A 20070-nucleotide genomic window follows, 5' to 3' on the forward strand; every position below is an offset into this window, starting at 1 on the left:
ATATGAATTAGTTTCCAGATGTAGTTTTCTACTTACTGTCTTTGTCTTGAAAACTTATAAGGTTATCTGAATATAAAATCCTCTATTGGGGCTTTCTCTATATGATATGCAGTATTTTCTGGTTATCAAGTAACAAATGCTTGGTAAGAATGTTTTCAGCATATTTGGCTACCCTTATTCAAGCTGAGTAATTAAATTGACCAGTGATGCTGAAGATATAAAAATCTATTTCTCATTACCAACTGTTGCATATTGAGGTTCCTGTTGTCCTTTTTTATGTCTGTTGGCATGATTCTCAGATCTGTATGGCTACATGTTCCGAGTTTCAAAAGACCAAATATTGATAGGACACCGGAATTTCAACAGTACCTACAGTTTCTACACTAGTGGGGTTTTAACAAGTTATTCTAACCACTAATAACTACTACTTATAGACCAAACTGTATTGCTCAGCCTTGAACACCTCATCTCCCGTTCTGACTCAAGAAGTTCTCTTTTTAAAATTAATTTTCATTGTCTTTTTTTAACAATAAACAAGTGATGCTATTTACTTCTATTACATTCAGAAGTGTCATGTAACCTCTGCCAACTGGCTCCCATTTCTCCTCTGCACCTAACATGTCTATGTTTCTATTTTATTTGTATCTTTTCATCAATGCAATAGTGCAAATAATGAGGAAAATCATATTATGACCAATAAAAGTATAGTCCCTATGTCCTTATATTCAATGTCTCAATTATCTCAGTTCTTGATATAATTTAATGAGATGCTAATATTCACTTTTTCTTAAAAAAAAAATATTTTAATCTTTCAGAGTCGTAAAGTTTTAAGGAAGTGTGCAGCTGTAAACATAACAGTCTCTGATAGAGAGTATATACAATTCCAAAATTACTTCCACAAGTTTGAAGTGCTCTACTCATCTTTTCTATAAAAGCACGCTTGATTAAGACAGGACTGTCTGTAGGAATTAAGGTGACTTCACTTGTACCTAAGCTAGTTTATCATAAGGACTTATATGATCTCCACCATATTTGAACAGAGGAGGAATGTGTTCGCCTCAGACAGCTGAATGGCAAGTTACTGCTCACACAATTTTCAGTAGAGAATTGAGGCACTGAAATTGTAAGTGGTGGGTCTAAAATATGTGAGGATTAGGGAGTGAAAGAAGAAATGAATTGAGGTTCCCTTACAGTGGGACAGATTCTCATTGCCTAAGAGACGGAGGTGGGAATGCCCTCGCCAGCAGTTGGGCAGAAAATGTTAACTCCATAAAACTGTTTTTATGCTTCTCTAACTTTGATTTCAAAACAAAGCCACTGTAGGGGTAGAGTTATATGGAGTTCCAGGAACTGTACACAAAGGCTGGATTTCCTTAGCTTGGGATTTTTTCAATTGCCCTGAAATGCATCTTTACTCTTATCCATTGTGTTCCCACTAATATAAATAGGTATCATACTGGCATTCAGCTAAGTAATTCTTTTGTCATCCACAGATGGACAGGGGATTACATGGCTAAGAAATGAAGTAAAAAGCTAAATCCCTATGCTTGATAAAGCTTTGCTTGTTTTCTCTTTTATTCAGGATTACCGAGTGAACATCTTTCTCCGTCAGAATTGGAATGATCCACGCCTTGCATACAGTGAATATCCCGATGACTCTTTAGACTTAGATCCATCTATGCTGGATTCAATTTGGAAACCTGATTTGTTCTTTGCTAATGAAAAAGGTGCCAACTTTCATGAAGTTACAACAGATAATAAGTTGTTGCGAATTTTCAAAAATGGAAATGTACTTTATTCCATCAGGTGAGTCTCTAATAAAATTATTATTTTCAGATAGAAGCTCAAAAGTGTACCTAAGAATTGCCCACAGGTATCTTCAGTTGCTAGTCATGCAGAACAATCACTAGAGTAGTTGTGAGTTCTGAATACATAACTTCATAATCATTACTGTCCATTGTTGATACTAAAATTGAAAATGATCCCTCATTAGGCATGCACTTCGTAAAAATAATAAGAAAAATATCTTTCCCATTTAAAAGTACAGAGATGGAGCCTAGAGGAGCTAGAACATTTGCACAGAGCAATCCTGGATTATTATAATCTGAGCTGGTTTTTGTATGAGTTTCCCACACTGTAGCCTCCAATGTCATGACAATCCAATGTTATTTTTTTTTTCACCTTTTTGGATATTGCAGTTGTACTTCAGCATAGAAACATGACCTGTTTGAGGAAGCATGAGATTTAAAGAATACTTCACTTACTGCTGGAGATGGAGAGAAAAGTGGAAAGTAAAATTTTGAAAAGGTTTAAGAAGCTGTAAGCAGCAATCACATATAAGTATTAACAAAATCTATTCTACTTCTTTTCTCCCCACTTTCCTTTTACTGAATACAGACATTAGTAGGTATTTTACCACTATTTTCAAAAACCTCATCTAATTAGAGACACATTGGACATAAGTATACTGATGTTCCGTTAGACATGACATAGATTTGGTATTAATACAGTGACCTACGTGTGCAAAAATGTTAAGCTTTTCAAAATAAATATACCTCTTGTCCATGTAGTGTTTTGCTTTGCATGCTTTTACGATACTGCATTAATGGGTACTTGCACTTTTTAAAGAGATATCAGGAATCTGTAAAACAGTTTGTATACAAAGAGAAAAAGAAAACACTTGCATGGATGTATCAGTGGCAAGGAAGCCTCCTTCCTCCCTCCTTCCAGTGCAAGTGGGCAGCATCTTATCAAGCTTACACAGAGAGAAGGGGTTGGGTTAAAATTCTTATGAGCATTTCATATCCAAAAGGAGGTTAATCTGCCAGTCTGGGAACATAAACATTCTTCAGTATCACAACATGTATTCTGTCACTAGAAACAGGTGTAAAGCAAGTAAAAAGGATTCCTTCTCCAGACCCAAGTAGAAAGTAGAGCCAAAGCTATTAACTCCAGACTGTCCGAGTCACCCTGAGAGGCACTGGCAGCTATTCCACTCTAACACATAACACCTCCTCCCTGCCCTACTTCCTCCAGATATGTACAACACAGAGTATAGACACAACTGAAGCAAGTTTAGATTAGAACTTCAATAGAATTCAGACCAAGGTCACGGTCACATGAAATGGCTGAAAAAAACCAAACATGAGAAGTATTATAATATTAAAATACAAAAGCAAATGCTGACTATGATGAAAGCAGATGACAGATAGCTCCTCTGGTTTTTATGGAGCCAGTAAGTTTAAGTTGCCATGATTTAATTGCAAAATATTACATTTTCTGAAACACATTTAAAATCATACAATTTGCATCTAGTAGAGCTGTTATGTGAATTTGAGTCAGTTAAATTTTTGGTGAGGGGAGACATGCTAGTTGCTAACGTACTAATATTAAAAGAAAAAAAAAAATGAAGATTTCTACATTTGCTTTTTCCTTTCATTCCCTGGTGTCTCCTCCTCCCTAACTGCATTGAAACAATTCAGACAAGAAAATAAAGAGAAGGTTCTAGTTCCTGATTCAGTGAATACTCAATATAAAATACTAAAATATTTACTGAAGCCAGGTGCCTCTTCTCTGAAATGACTTGTGTTCCTAGCCAACTAGTCAGATTTTGTATTTGGAACTATTTTTAATAGCATGGGGATGGTGTCTGGGTCTTAGTTCCCTCCTTGGACTCTCCTCCCGCAGCTCTGTCACTGATCAGATAAACTGAAGTTATAGCAACAAAGAATCAAGAAGCTTTGGAGAGGGAAAAAGTAGGCTAAAAAAAATATACAGCCATGTTTGCTGCTTACTGCCCACTTCTCTTTAGCCCCAATGCCAAAAACAGGGGAATGGGTTTAAGAGATGGGAATTAGAGCACTGCCATTCTAGAAAAGCCTTATGTATAAGGAATTGAACTCAAGCGCCTCATGTTTTTGGAGAACGTTCTATCAACTGAACTGATAAATGAATATGGGGCAAAATTTTCATGCAAGATATTTTCTAGCAAGAAGAAAGGTACAGTCATGACCCTGAATGATGAATGGATACCTAAGCATGGCCAGTGAAGGGAAAACACGTGCCTTTATCTCTAATATTCTTCTTTCTCATTCCTCTGAGACGTATCACTCTGAAGATAAGTTACTGTATTGACATAAAATGTAAAAATACCCCTTTTGCCTGTATGTTGCAAAGTATTCCACAGGAAGTATCAGGACTAACGTGAAACAGCTGTAGTTCAAAATTACAGACATATTTCAGTCTACCATCAGCATCATAAAATGTTATCTTAAACCTTTGTGTTGACAATTTAAGCACCTTATTCTAGGACAATAACACACAAATTACTTTGCTACCATGATTTGCAGCTGACATCTGTTATGAAATTCTTGCAAATCTGGGTAAGTTTTATGTCAAGGATTTGAAATACTGTAACAGTAAAATCTGCTGTAGAACAAAAAAGCATGCTGTTGTTGCATTCCTTTAGACTTCCCATAAAGCTAGGCAACCTTGCTGAAAAAAGGTGTTTTTCTGAAAGCCTGTAATAATTGTTTTGCACATTGTCATACTAGGCTGAGCAAGTGAAATAGGTTCAGATAATATACATACAATTTGAGAGCTTTCTAATGAAAAAATACATTTTTTTTAACTATTTCTAGTGACTTTCTGTGTTTTCATGCATTCTTCCTGTGCGGTTCTATGGCATTTTTGTGGTATATTTTTAATTTTTTTTTTTCATTCTTTCAGATTGACTTTAATACTGTCCTGTCCAATGGATCTCAAAAATTTTCCAATGGATGTGCAAACATGTATAATGCAGCTGGAAAGCTGTAAGTTTGAGCAATGTATATATACCATAAATACTTTTGTAGGGGTTACAACTGCTATGCAGGAATGAGAAAGACCTTTTGTAGAGGTACAAGAAAACATTCTTAGAAAAGAACCCTCTATTTTACCAAAAGAAACTGTGAAATGTACATTATTTTCAAAGGAATAGTTTATTTCATTTTTACTGGTACTGAAAAGCAAGTTTTGTGTAAATCAAAAGTTAATACTAAGCTTAAGTACTCAGTGCCCGTTTACCTTTATGCACAATTTATGCATATGGGGATTCACCATTAATCTTTCCCTGTGTTCACACATACAGGGGGACACTAAAATGGAAGAGCATAAAGGAAACATAATTTAAGGGAGTTATTGATGTGATTTATGTGAATATCCCAAAATCAACAATAAGTCGGTGTTCTTTAAAAGCTGGAAACAAAATGACATATACTGCTTCGCTGCTTTTCAGGTTCCTGCCCTAGCTCTTCGACAAGCCTACATGTTACAGCTACATATCTGTAGTTTTTACTGAATCATACTAAAAGGGATTAGGGAAACGGTTTACTACAAGGGAGAACTGTAGAAGATTTCACAGCATATATGTGTGTATATATATATATGCCCATGTACCTCGGTAGGATATGTCACTTATACAGCCCTCTCTCCCTTGACTGGGGCAGCACCTTAGATTGGTGGAATACTCCCAGAAAATCTTGGGAAGGGCTGTAGAGCCATTGCATTAAGAAGTCCATACAAGGTACCCTCTAGCTAGGGATAAAATGCGAGTATGATCTGGCCATCAACCATAACACTGGGAAAAAATCTAGCATCTTCCGAAAACTCTGGACTTAAAGGAATTTGTAGCAGCACAGATAGCTTGACATTGAAAACACTCAGGCAAAACACAGAAAGAAAAAAAGGCCTGATAGCTTTCTAGCACAGAGAAGGTCTGTCAGTTTGACCAAATCTGGTGTTACACTAGAATTTCAATGGAAAGAAATTACAACTCCATGTGTTTTAAATAATCTCTTCATAAAGCCTTGTTTCCATTATACACAAATATCTTGAGCAGAGCAAAGGAGAAGGTAAAATCAGCTTAGACAAGACAGGCTTACAGAATTATCTTTCAGTTAACAAGAAGACTTTTTATGTGAAACAAAATTAACATTTGTTAACTCAACCCATCATGTACTGTATTTATCGTCTCCCTTGATGTCTCACTTAGAACATAAAAGAGGATGGAAAGCGTACAGCAGCTATGCCATTTCAAGGCACACACACACAGACAAAAAGACAAAATCAAAGGTTCTGTCTGATGCTATGGTTGAGCTAACACAGGATGTGTAAGGAGGAAAGCACAGATATGCATTAATTTTCATTGATTTCCATTAATTTCTCATTTTTCTGGTGATATGAAGCATTTGGGCACTGCATTTTCCCCTTAAAATGAGAGGACTTTGGAAGAGATTTGGCAGAAAAATCCTCCTAATGATGTGAAGAAGAAAAAGAAAATAAACTAAAGCATTCTTTGAAAGATTCCAGCAATCTGAAGTTTGTGAAAAGTAACGACAACAGAAAAACAGATAAATAAAAAGTACCCATCTTTACATCAGATTTAGATTTATAGTTTTAGGATCAACAATGAAAATATTTATGAAAATAGTTTTCTACATGTAGAATGAACATACTGGATTATTTGTAATATATTATAGATCAGAAACACAACATACATAATTTAAGCACTTTTTTCTTCTTTTACTGGAACAAAGTAGTGTCTAAGAGAAAGGAGAGGTACTGTCAGTCAGTATGTGAGAACTGTTTGTTGTATGGATAATGGTATGCTTTTACAAAAAATTACAGGGTGAGTGTGAAAGCCATATCTATCTTTCATTACAATGGACACACGGTAATGTTAAAAAGCAGGCTTTCAATATGAGGGCAACAGCTGAATCTGACAGCAGAAATTTTCTTGACTAAAATTAAGAGTTATTTGCTGCAAATGTCAAGGAATTTAGGGCAATATTATATGTTCAGCATTTGAGCAAAACTCCACAGTCAACCCAAATGGATAATCCTACTAATAACCTATGTCACCTTTATAATTAATGTGACTAAATAAAAGGTTAATATGAAGCAGTTATATCAGAGTATATACAGATGGCAGGCATATTCACTATATACAATTATACTTCAAACAGGAAGTATCATAGTGTCTGACTGAACACACAAAAGGTATATTTTTTTTAATCGTGTTTTAAAAGTTATGAAATTGTTGCTTTAACAGGTTCGTAAACCTCAGATGTATTTTTCCTCTCTTTCAGCCCTTGTGAGCACAGGTCATACAGCAGCTGAGCATTGTTGAACAAACAAGGCATCTGTTTTGCTTTAGGGAAATCTTGCAGGAGCTCACAATTTCCACAAACTGCACCATGGGGAACCAGTACTTATTAGTTGAATAGCTCTGTAGATGTTCTACTGTATTTTCCAGTAGAACATTTTGCACTGAAGTCTTGTTTTAATCATTCAGTTCAGTGGGAGTAGATTCCCTGCTGTGCACTCACGTAGTAGAGAGAGGCAATGTTCACAAAAGACTAGCTGAACAAAATACAAACGAGTGCTTCAAAATCTTCTAGCTACAGAGGAAGATCAAATTTTATTTCATAAGGAAGTTACAAGTAATAAATCTTTCCCCATGTCACATTGTCTAATTCTATTTTACCTGTAACTCCAAACGTTGAAAAATGGAGACTATGGGCAAAGTAGCTGGCCCGAGGCATAAAATTTTGCAGCCTGTGGGAGCTCTGGCTATAGCTTCATGTCTGATAGCAGAATAATCGGTTAGGTTTGCAAGAACAAGGCAGCAGTTCTCTGAAACTGATATGTTACTTTGGGACAGACCCAAAGAAGATAGGTACAATTTCCAAGCTCCTAGACCTTCAAGAGCAGGAATTCACCTCCCCAAAACCAGATTAACTATACAGGAAGTTCAAGAAGGGAAATAGACACCTTGGAAGAGTTACAGAAAATATCTACATGCTGGACAGGAGAGTAACTGGGTAAAAAAAAAAAGTTTTATACGAGTCTGAACTCTGACCAAATTCTTAGCAAAAGGTGAGCAGAAACATCCAAATTCCAGAGTACTTTGTCTAAGATTTGGTATCTACTTATATTTAAAATTATAGAAGAAAAAAGGAGGATGGGTGCATTTAGCATTTTCCCAGGCTTCATATCAAAATCTCCTGAGGTAAGAATGACAATAACCCCAAGAGCCTGAATCCATCCAAGAATCTCTAATTTCTAGGCCACAGTGTCATACTCTCCTGTGGCTGGCTGACTTATATTTTTTGGTGCACAGTGAGACAAGGTAAACAGGGGGATCGAAGTACTAACTCTGGTGGTTAGTGCACTGCCCAGGGAAGTAGCAGATGTGGGGTTTCAAAACTGAGAACACAGTCCTCTCATGTCCTGAGTAAATTATCCGATCATCAGGCTGTGCTATCAAAATCAAAGTGGTTGCAGGAACAAATCATCAGCAGCCATGTTTCCAGACATTTCTTTTTGAAGTGATCATCATTGTTTTTTCCATTGAGGGCCAAGTTGGGTAGGACGCTGTATAATTATGAATTTACAAGGCCTATTTATCTCACAGCTTCTTTAAGCTGTATCTGATCTTGCAAGTCTTGCTCCTGCATGTGTCACTAAACAAATTAGACTGTTTCTAACAAATGACTCATCTTTTTCTTACTCATCTTACCACCAGGTTGCAATGAAAGGCTCACAGTTACTTATAAAGGATAGGTCGTAGGTTTTACCTCTGTTATAAAACTGTAATTTTGTTTAGTACTAGATACTTTGCTTCTATATTGATACTGTTGCTCCAGCATAGAGAGCTCTCAGAGGAAAATTCATGTATAGCTTTTATTCCCAAATTATATTTTTATTTTTAGCCATCTCATGTAATGTTTTTTTTCCAAGGTCAGCCTAAACAGCTGGATTTGCCCCTGGTTAAAGTACTTCACTTATATTGTGAAGTGTCTGAAAAATATGAAGTGGAAATATCTTCTATTTTTAAAGGATTTATTTTACCAAATGATTTCTCAGCAACTAGAATGAGCTGCTTTTGTATCTTACCAAGGAAGCAGATGAAAATGCACATATGAAATAATCCCTTCTACATTTTTATGCTTTACACCAGGGCAGCCTATAGGCATGAGAGATAATTTTAGTTTTATTCTGCTTGAATAAGATATAAACAAATGTCAGCTAGATACATATTTATTTGTGTGGCCTGTCTCCCAGGAAAGAAATGCTTTTCTTTCATGTGCTAGAGCTTGTTGTCTCTCTCTTTTTTAAGTTTCACTTTTATCTCAGAGCATTCCTTTAGTCATATATTACAATAATAAGTTTATGTGATATTCAATATTCCTGAATTTTCAAATAGTGAGAAGACTAACTCACAGAAGAAGAAATATACTATTAATAGCAACATATGTAAAGGGGAAAGCACCAGCTTGCCTCATAATTTTATTTTGAAGCTTATTGTCTCTTAATAAATTAAACAATGGTTTTTTTTACCTTTTTGATTTATGGAGGGTTTTAGTCTTTCTAAGCAATCATCCTCCTGTCTTTTGGATTTTTAGAGAAAATTCACTCTATATTAAATTATGCTGTTACCGGAATAGCACAATTCTTTCCTCGCAGACTCTAAACAGCAACATACGTAAAGGGGAAAGCACCAGCTTGCCTCAGAATTTTATTTTGATGCTTATTGTCTCTCTTAATAAATTAAACAATGGCTTTTTTTTACCTTTTTGATTTATGGAGGGTTTTAGTCTTTCTAAGCAATCATCCTCCTGTCTTTTGGATTTTTAGAGAAAATTCACTCTATATTAAATTATGCTGTTACCGGAATAGCACAATTCTTTCCTCGCAGACTCTAAACTGGAGATTGTGCAAATGGAAAGATCTGTGAGCACGCTACAGCAGTACAGGTTCGTTTCCCACAGGAGCACAAAGACACCACAAGAAAGATAATAGAACCAGAGTGTGTTTTGTATCTCCTAAGGAACCTCAGATGTCTACCTGAGTGACAGTAATTATGGACACACTAGATCAATGTTTACCTGTGCCTGAACCTGTGGAAACCATACCTCTTCTCTCCTTTTGATTTCAGTAACACAAAAATTGTCAACTCATCCTACGGTTGCTACTCTGCAGATGAGTGACTCAGACCACTCTCCGTATCTAAAGTGAGACCTGACACACAGCTACAAAGATCTAGGTATTTGAAGTCTGCAGCTCCTGACCAACACAGGATGAAAGGGCAGCAGTAACTGTACAAATGCCCACAGAAACTAAAATAAAAGTGACAGCTGAAAATCTATAGGCTTCAGTGAGGAATATTAGGTTTAAGAGATGTGGTAGAGGACTGGGCCAGAAATGTTACTCTTCTCTGAAATCCAGGCTAAGAAGGATAAACCTGTAACTCCCAAGGAAGAGATTCCATCAGAACAACTCAGAGGGCAGTGCAAGGGACAGACTCTTTGCAAGGCATCTCAGAAGTAGATAGAAAAAAATCCTGCTTCCTTGGCTCTCCAAAATAAATTTATCCTTGAAATACATGCAGACTCTTTGCAAAGCATCTCAGAAGTATATAGAAAAAAATCCTGCTTCCTTGGCACTCCAAAATAAATTTATCCTTGAAATACATCACCACAGATTTCTGAATCTAGTATTTTTAGTGAATAATGTATATTAGAAAAAAATATTCTAACCTCAAGCCAAAACCAGATTTGTCAGCTCTGTCAGCTCTTCCCCCTGCTATGTTGCTTGGAATTTAGGGCACAATTCAAACCTCTGCCATGTTCTTAGGAACAGTATTGCACAGACAGCCTATCCTGGAGGCACACTGTTGGGATGAGCTGCCATGTTCTTAGGAACAGTGTTGCACAGACGGCCTATCCTGGAGGCACACTGTTGGGATGACGAACAGAAGAGTAGTGAAATAACTCTAGTCAACGTGACTGTAGTCCGTGCCTCAGCTGGTACCTAAAGAACTAACTGCTCAGTTTGCTGAATAAATCCATGTTACTATTGGACCTGTACCTTACTAAACATTAAAGAAAGGAGAATGGAATTTTGATAAATCAGTGGGATTAAAATAACTATAAAATAACTTCTGTAGTCAAACCAAACTCTCTTGTACAAAAATGCTAGATATTCAGCTCGGTTTTTTTATGCCATTCACGTTTCTGTTTATTGAAAAAGAGAAAAAGGGAGTTTTTTTGTGCCATTCATGTTTCTGTTTATTGAAAAAGAGAAAAAGGGTTAGGTTTTCATGTACCTTTAGGTACAGTAAAATGAGGCAAGGGAAGCACAGCCTTCCTGGAATAAAACAGAATGAGTAGAAAATTTACAAGATATATTGGTATTCAGCTGGTGATCAAAAATTTTGTTCTTCATGGCTTAGAATGGTAGTCTGAGGTGGCTAAAAGGAAAGAATTTAGCAAGACTATGTCAGCAGAAATAGAACAAGGGGGTATCTTGGAGTTGATGAGACAATTGTGGTTCAAAGGTGTTAAGTCTCTGAAGGTACAGCAGAATTGCTTGCCCTGAATAACAAACCTTGGTTTTCTGTAATGTTGTAGTTCCTGAATAGCCTTGACAAGAAACATTAATACTTTCAAGACACTTCAATAATTCTTCCAGATGAACTTGTTGAATGTCCACTGCCTTTCCTGAGACTGTGGGCTTTTAATGCCGACAGCTGATATTGAATTAGCTAAAATAAAATCTTCATACTCTTAGTATGCAGGTATATAACTCATGTAAATAGCTTGGTTCCAATAAATTACAGAATTATGTGAACTGATACGCGTTGAATGGAACCCTATTTGTTTAAGGCAGGCTTTGGTCCTATACTTTCAAAACTGGATGAATGAAAAGCTGATTATTAAAATTAACAGTAGAGTTTAGAAAACCCACAGATACTATCTACTTTTCTTTCAGGGACCTCATATGGGTGTTGAGAGCAACTTGTCAACACCATTTTTGAACACATAAGATTTTCTATGAAAGATGACAGAGACCAAGGGAAAAGTTTGTTTTTCTGTTTTCCAGACACTATAGTTGCCCTTGCTACTTAGAAATATTTCAGCAGAATCACATTCTTTTTCCCTGTAATTTTTTCTGAAAGCTGTAATTGAACATGCTGAAAAATTTCACTCTGTCTAGACAATTTTCAGCGCTGTCTAAAGGCTGGAGTTAGTACGTCTGTCTTGCCCACAATCTGCCACAGAGTTTTGTATAGATTACGTCAGTTACCACTATAGTTTCATTTTATTTGATGTCCAGATATTCAAAACCCTGCATCAACTATTCCAGGCACAAGTCCTGGCAACCACTCCTCATTCAATGCCTTATCTTTTTCATCTCCTCCCTCCATAAGTCTGACCACACAGAGTTTCACTCTGTGACAGACAATTTTCTAAAGAAAAACTCCTGAAGGCCAAGTCCAACTTTCTCAATTGTTTCAGGCCCTCTATGCTGCCAGTTAAGCCTAAATTCTACTTAGTTTGCCAGTTCTCCACATTTGTCTCAGATGGAGTTCTGTCTGCCGTTACATGCTTCACTAGCTAATTACCTGGAATGACTTCAGGCTCCAAAAAATGAGTTGTCTCCTCAGAGCTGTTTGCTGAGAGGCTACAGTGCCATGCATACACACAGTTCTTGAGTTTTCATGAGAAAAAGACCCTCTGTCAACCTTCTCCTCCCGGGATGACAGCATCGTCATGTAATTGCCAACAATTTATCGTCTGCCTTTGCATTACAGATGTCCAAGACCTCAGACTTTGGGTTAACAGAGACAGTAGTAACGTAACCTAACCAGTCCTGTAACTTCTGAACTCTGCTGTTCTACATAACAATGTGTTTATTCTGTCCTTTCTTTCCAGTTCTATGATGACACCACTTAGATTTTTTTGTGATTAGTGATAACTTTATAAAATTACATAAGAGCAAACACCTGGACAGTAGCCAGACAATAACAAATACATTGCAAACTGCACTCTACGTCAGCCACGGCAGCTGGTTTGCATCCCGTAACACACAAAATTTGGCATCTCTATTTCCTTTCTCAACCTTCATGCATTTACACCCTGCAAACCCAAGCTCTAGCACACTGCATTTCAGTGAATGAAGACCTCACTAATCCACCTGATTTAGTTTGGGTTGGCCTGATCCTGCAGACCTACTAGACCTACTAGATGATAGCCTCCATTGCTTCCAGCTATCTCTGTAGTATAAAAGGGTCACTTTTTCCACTGTCAATGAAAAAGTGAGCTGCCCCTTTGCATGCTAACTAGGCCAGTGACTGACTGTCCTTTTTTCAACACTAAAATGTAGCCACTAGGACCTTCTTCCATAACACGGTATTTCCCAATCACCAGTAATAAAAATATCTCGTAGCAATTCATAATAGTCATCAAAACCACCTCACAGTCAAAAAATAAAAATTTCTTTTTAGTGAGAGGCTGAATATCATGTTGGGCTGCAGCAAATGTAAATAAGGAAGATAGATTTATGTTCGGCTCATAAAACAGCAGCAAGAGAGATAATGTAGTAAGACTGAACAGCAAGAATGTACGAAGAATACGAATAACAATTATCTAGCAGAAGTTTACCCTGAAAGACAGGTGTGCTCAGAAATAGATTCACAGTTTTTTCTTCCAGACACATAAGACTGGGACTCCCTTCAGGCATGCACACCACATTTCCTATGGAAAGCAGAATACAGTGAAAGCAAGGCACAGAGAGAAAACATCTAACACTCAAGTTTTATCCCAAGAGGAAGTCAGGATTCAAGAGCTAAGCACTTAGGTTTAGTACAGAATAAACTCCATGCATCTATAAGCAGAGTTAATAAACGTTTAAAGTTATGTGTAATTGACCAAAACACTCGTCTGATTTGGCTTTGGGTCATGTCTTTCTATACTCTTAGAGCTGAGTAGAAGGCCACTGAAATTATTTTCCTACATCAAATACAGTGCCCTCCTGATAGAAACATTAGAGGCATACAAAATGTGATTAAATATTGTCTTTCCTATTTTTGTAAATCTAAAAAAAATATTTATAAACTGCAAAACTCATCATCGCATTAACATTTGTCACGGGCTTCTGTGGCATGGAAAATCAAAGGAGGAGAATCTAGAAACAGGTATCATTGGGGAGACAGGGCTTCTCGAGAAACGAATCTGAACTTGAAAAACTGCAAGGGCCATCATTCCTCATTCTATAACATTGTTGTATGTTGGTTCCTCTATTGCCTCAAATTCAGGGTCCTAGAATGTGCCAACTCGCCTGCCAGCTGCATACTGTGGATTCAGTATTTATGGACCTAATGGCACAATAAAGACACTGTTATTTTCCTTATCCCTTAGAATCCCTAAAGAAAAACATCTTGTTCTTAATAACTACTAGGTATTACAGGGCAGTTCTTCTTACAAGACGCAGGACATATTTAACAATGTAACACATATATTGCAAGTTTGTACTGGTAACCGCACATCTGTTTAGAAGAGTCTTCACACTTCAAACCCACAGTTTGCTGAGAAGGTGATCTGATCATGTAACCATGCCTCACTGCTCCATTTGCGCAGTGATAACCGTGTAATGGAATACAGCTTCTCAGATATTTTATCACATAAGCCATTTGGAAAATATACACAATGTATCTCTCATCTTTGACAGCAGACCAATATCAGCAACAGGCATTTATACTTTTACTTAGTTATGTGACCAAATTATTTTCTCTAAATTGCTTTGAAGACATCTATTAATCAGGTAACACAGGCAGCCAAATAGGAAACAAAAACTGAAGTGGACTTCAGATTTAGTATTTCTAGAATGTAGTTTAAGATGTTTTGCCTTAATCATCATGACTTCTTATTATTCATTAAAAGTTAATGCACTGGATTGAAGCTGTAATATATTTATCAATCATTGGCAGAATAATTCACTAAGATATTCTGTTTGAACTGTTTCTGCATATATCTACCCAGCAAATTAGCCCTTTCTGCTACTGTTGCCATTATTCAAGAATATCAAAGCAAAATTTGAGAGACCACACAAAGATACCTGTCTTATTGAATTTTACCATTTGGGTACTACTGCATTCAGAGCAATTATTTTTAATTGCAGTTGTGCACAGGAACACTCAGCTTTAATTATGAGCTTGATCAGTTAGATTGACTGGTGCTGCATAAAACTGGAACAAAGAGAGCACCATTACTCACTTCTCTCATCTGCCTTTTCTCAGCTAATCAGTTGCTAATATTATACAGACAATGAAATAATCTACTTGTTTCACTTTTATTCCTGTAAAACTCATTTCAGCAGTGGATGGACAAGCACGCTTTTTTCATCTAGATGAGTAAGGTAAATGCATTTCAGTAGAGACGTTTGTTTTTTGCAGCATCTAATCGTTTCCATTTTGCAAATACAGGCCTCAGTACTGCAAATACATATGCGTGAAAGATCTGTATAGTCCCACTGAACTCTGGCAATGGCATCAGGATTTTAAAGTTATCCACATAATTCCAATACTGTAAGATCTTATGACTGCCAATTCTAGGATCCCAAGTACAAAAAATAACTCTCTGCTCATGAGGCTTCAAACTTTTCATTACCTAAGCTCCCTAAGCTTCTACTACTTGCTGTGCACTTAGCCCCCACAACCCACTGTTGATGGCACTGGGCAATTTGGTGCCTTATCCACATCAGGATCATAAGCCTCTACTTGGTTGCTGAGACTGAGCCCTAAGGTAATTTCAAAATCTGACATGATGTCTTCTCGTGCTGCTGGGACCCCAGCCACTTCCATAAGGGACAGTAATTACATTAATCAGCAGAGCTCCCAAAATTAGGGTGCTGGAGGATTGATTTTTAGGCTCATTGCGTATATAACACCATACAACTTAACTGTAATAGTATATATACTACAGTATGGTAACCACTGACTGTTTTAAAGGGCCATTTCTATAGAAGTGTCTTTTTCCCCTTATGCACAGTGACACAACACCATAAGCATTATGAGTGTTAAGCACTGTGCTATTCAGCAGGTTTTCTTCATAAAATTAATTAGAAAACAAAAATATTTTCCTATTTTTTGAGATATTAAGTAAGCACAGTTAGTTCTATTAGTATCACTGTTCTTCCTTCTAACACAGAACAATGTGCGGTTTAACCCTTTTGTGCATAGGATATCCTGAGATGGGCCTAAGACATGAGCTGCAGTTTGTTCTTGCAAATTCCCTGATTCTGCTTTATTTCTGCAAGTGGCTAGATACTTTCCGCCATAGTCTTTCTTCCTTTTCTCCATGCCAAGGAGAAAGAACAATACGGTAGTTGGAAAAAAGAAAGAGATGATCAGTTTATCTGGAACTGTACCAAATAATGAATTATTTTCATTTGGAAAAACCAAGAATACCTGTCCCTGTTAACACTGCTCACTAAAGAAAATTTAGAGACAAATTTGTGTTATCAAATAGTTCAATATGCTTAAATAATTTAAGTTTTCTCACTTTCCCATTTACAAGACTATTACAAGAGTTTAGATTTTGCTAATTCAATGAGCACATTTGATTGGGCCATGTATTTAATATTTAATAAAGGGCCCTAAACTTAGGGATTTAAGTTAAATTTATTTAATTTAGCATACTTAGTGGAAATATTATACATATCATACTGTTTTAAATTTCTTTGGTATAACATAAACTCACATCTCCATTAAGCTCCTCTATATTTTAAGACACATTTACTTTAAGAGTATTGATCTTGACTTACAAAACTAAAGTTACATTATTTAATGCTAAAGCTATAGTTAGGTATTTAAAATGTAAACATGATAAAAATTAATTAAAACATCAATGTTTTGCATACACTGCTATTAATTTTAATAGGTTACACTATAGAAGTATTAGTGGGTAGGGTAGATAACAAAAATTAAAAGCATGCATTAAAGGTGAATGACTGATTTAGTGAAATACACTTTGACACAGCAGTTGTTTCTTGTCAGTTCAATGAGTTTTACTGAGGGGACATCACTTCCAGCCACAATCTACATGCTTCAAGTGATAATCTGCTTTACACACAACTGCTTTTTGCCTGAATTCATGCAAAGTTTGAGAAAAGCTATACTTCTGTTTTTTCATGGTTTATGGCATTTAATAGTTAATTTTAAGACTGTTTGTAGAATGTCATGCATTCAATAAGACAGAAAAATGTTTCCTTGCACAGTTAATATATGCTTGTAATGACTTGAGTAATGTCAGATCTTAATTAAATATTTCTTGAAAAAGCTATCGTCTCATTTTTAGCAGATTCATCCAGCCCCAACAAAACACCGAAGTAAGCCAACAGTCAGCCTGAGTGCCCATGAACACCCTGTATTGGTGTTCCCCAAAAAGTATTTGGGGAGTATTGGTACTCCCCAAAAGAATCAAGAATCTAGAAGCAAGGAGAGGTGTTGAAAACAGTTTTAAACTTAAAAACACCGATTCTTAGCTTGTAGGCGCATTCAGCATAGATCAGAAAGGATGAAGTGTGTCCCAGATTTGAGGTCAGCATATCACCGCATTATGACTGACTACCACTTACAGATGTATTCAAAGAGTAATGAAGTCACTGACTATAACAGGGGAAAGATTTATGCCCACACACCAAAGAGGTTATTTCCTCCACTGGAACTCAAAAGTGCAGTATTTGCAGGCAGACAGTTACTCTTAGAGAGTTCTGAACAATACACTTTGAACAGTAATTTGTTACTGAAAGGTTAAAAGATATTTCCAGTTATCAGTATATTATCCACAACAGCCCATTAGCACTGGACTACAGCAAAAAGGAAATATTGCAAAGCAGAAAAACAGGTGAATGAAAGCTATATAATTAAGTCCCTTTTCCTTCTGGTTCAAGCTATTCTATGTAGCTCAAGTGCACCCTTGTCGTCCAAACTATTATAACAATAGAAGCTATGTAGTTTTAGATTTCAATCTTAAAATCTCACTTTGTCCAAATCTATTAGATTCTGAGAAACTCTTAATGAAACCTGAATGAGAATAGGAAGCCTTTTTTTTTTTTTTTCTGTTGTCATATTCAGATAAAACTTATTCAGAAAAAAAAAATAGAATAAAATACCAAGGATATACTGGGCAGTTTACAAACCACATACTCAGAGGAAGTAGAGCTATTTTCCCCAATTCCGTACAAATACTCAGCTGAGAGAGGGAAACAGAAGGAAAAAGTACTTGCCCTTTGCAAAGTCTGGCCCTTGATTAGTACTTTTACTGTGAATTTGCTGTTTTATTTAATCTCATACACACATGCATAAGGTACGGATAAGTGCAGAAATGTGAATATTAAAACTGAATGCCTTTTAGCATCATAACACATCACAGTCAGCTGATATGAGATTACAGTCAATTACTTTCCCTTGTTTTGTACCACTTTCAGAGAAAAGTATTTTTTAAATTCAACTAATACCTCACTCCTGCAGAAATTTTCATTCATTGTTCTCTTTGAAGAATAAACATAGCTTTGACAACCCACAATTTCACCTCAAGTAAAAGGAGAAAGAGATCTGAGAGTGAAGGGCCTATTTTATCATTCATGGGCTGGAGAGGGTAAGATTTTCCCAAGAACCCAAGAGAAGTGGGTGTTTAGCTCATTTTGATGCTTTTGTCAATTCCATTACTAGACCATCTGAGTACTAAGATTTCACAAAGGATGCTAAGACTGGCTTTTTTTGTAGTTCGGTATGGTATAGAATGTCAGATAACACTCTTTGATTAACAGGTACAAGCAGATCTCCTTTCTATGACATTTACTGAAGGCATCACAATTTGGTATGTCCCTGCTTTTCAGAGTTTGCAGCTGACCTAGAGTTTATTTGTGATTTTTTTTTTTTTTTTTTTGGTAGTCGGATACACAATGAATGATCTCATTTTTGAATGGCAAGAAAAGGGAGCAGTTCAAGTAGCCGAAGGTCTCACCCTGCCACAGTTTCTGTTGAAAGAAGAAAAGGATCTATGTTACTGCACTAAGCATTACAATACAGGTAGGAAAACATATTAGTGATTAAACCTGGAAAGATATTTAACATTTATTGTTATTTTGGAAACTTGTTTCTTTTTAATATTCTCACTGAACTCACAGGAAGATTAAAATGTACAGGTGCATTGTGCAGGATAATGTAGTCTTAAATAACTGACACAATGAAACAAAACTATCTGAAGTCTGACCAAATTTCTATTTCAGTAAACTGAAGAAAATAGTTAGTTGAAATAATTCGGAAGCAATTCAGTCAGGAGTTTTATTTTTACAGTGGGTTCCATGGCCACATCTACACTGTGGGATCTCAAGAACTGCCAAAATCCAAAGGTCCATATGCAATGCACTAAGCACAGCCTGGCACAGGCAGGAAAAAAGGGACACAGGGTTGCCAACCCAGCTAGCTCTGCCCTAGTTCACACATCAAGGGAGAAACACAAGCAAGATGAAAGCATCCTTAGTGTAAAATGGCCAGGTGTACAAATTAGACCTGACCTTTCTGAGCTGAAGCCTTTATAGAACCATGATGTTTAGCTCATCATATCTGAAATTATTTGAAAAAGGAGGAGTTTAACATTACTAATATAGTTATTTTATTTTCAGTTGTAAAAAATTATCTCAATAACTGGAAAATCACAAGCATAATAATCCTCAAAAAACCATATAGCAAAGGCTAAGAAGGCATAGCCTCCATCTTACAGGGAAAAAAAAAACCAACATAATTTTTTCATTCTAATTTATATCTCTCTTGATTTCTGCTCTCCAATGTGATTCTTATTAGATTAAGCATATATTGAAATTTGAGTTTAGAGCTGATTTATTTGGATTTTGCTGAAATGGCAGAAGGGATAAAATTCAATAGGTGACGCTCAGTAAGGAATGTCCTGTTGCAATCAAAGGAAGTTAAGGAAGAATGCTTTTCAACACTGAGTTTTATCACAGCTGCCATGGTGCCCTAAGGAAGGGAAAGGTTCTCTAATAATTTCCATTTAGAGTGGGGAGATATTGATAGAGACATTTTGAATTGTTCCGTAAACTAAATTGAAAATACATAACATGCATTTTTACTGTACAAATACTAACATCTGGCTAATCCTTAAAAACCTTCTAAAAACTGAGATACATAACTTACAGCATGGTATTTTTTTTCATTCAAACATC

General features: G+C 36.3%; 1 protein-coding gene across 1 annotated transcript in view; it reads left to right on the forward strand.

Annotated features, from left to right (window-relative positions):
* The window catches only part of LOC104472047 (glycine receptor subunit alpha-3), a gene marked incomplete at its 3' end in the record, with an annotated part of 54038 nt that overhangs the window by 24015 nt on the left and 9953 nt on the right, over positions 1–20070 (forward strand). Inside the window, exons 4-6 of the mRNA XM_010087582.1 lie at positions 1583–1806; positions 4729–4811; positions 18779–18916. Coding sequence (XP_010085884.1) covers positions 1583–1806; positions 4729–4811; positions 18779–18916 — 445 coding nt within the window. The remainder of the gene's footprint in view (positions 1–1582; positions 1807–4728; positions 4812–18778; positions 18917–20070) is intronic.

The sequence above is a fragment of the Pterocles gutturalis genome, unplaced genomic scaffold (genome assembly GCF_000699245.1).
Source record: "Pterocles gutturalis isolate BGI_N339 unplaced genomic scaffold, ASM69924v1 scaffold17606, whole genome shotgun sequence".
NCBI classification, from domain to species: domain Eukaryota; kingdom Metazoa; phylum Chordata; class Aves; order Pterocliformes; family Pteroclidae; genus Pterocles; species Pterocles gutturalis.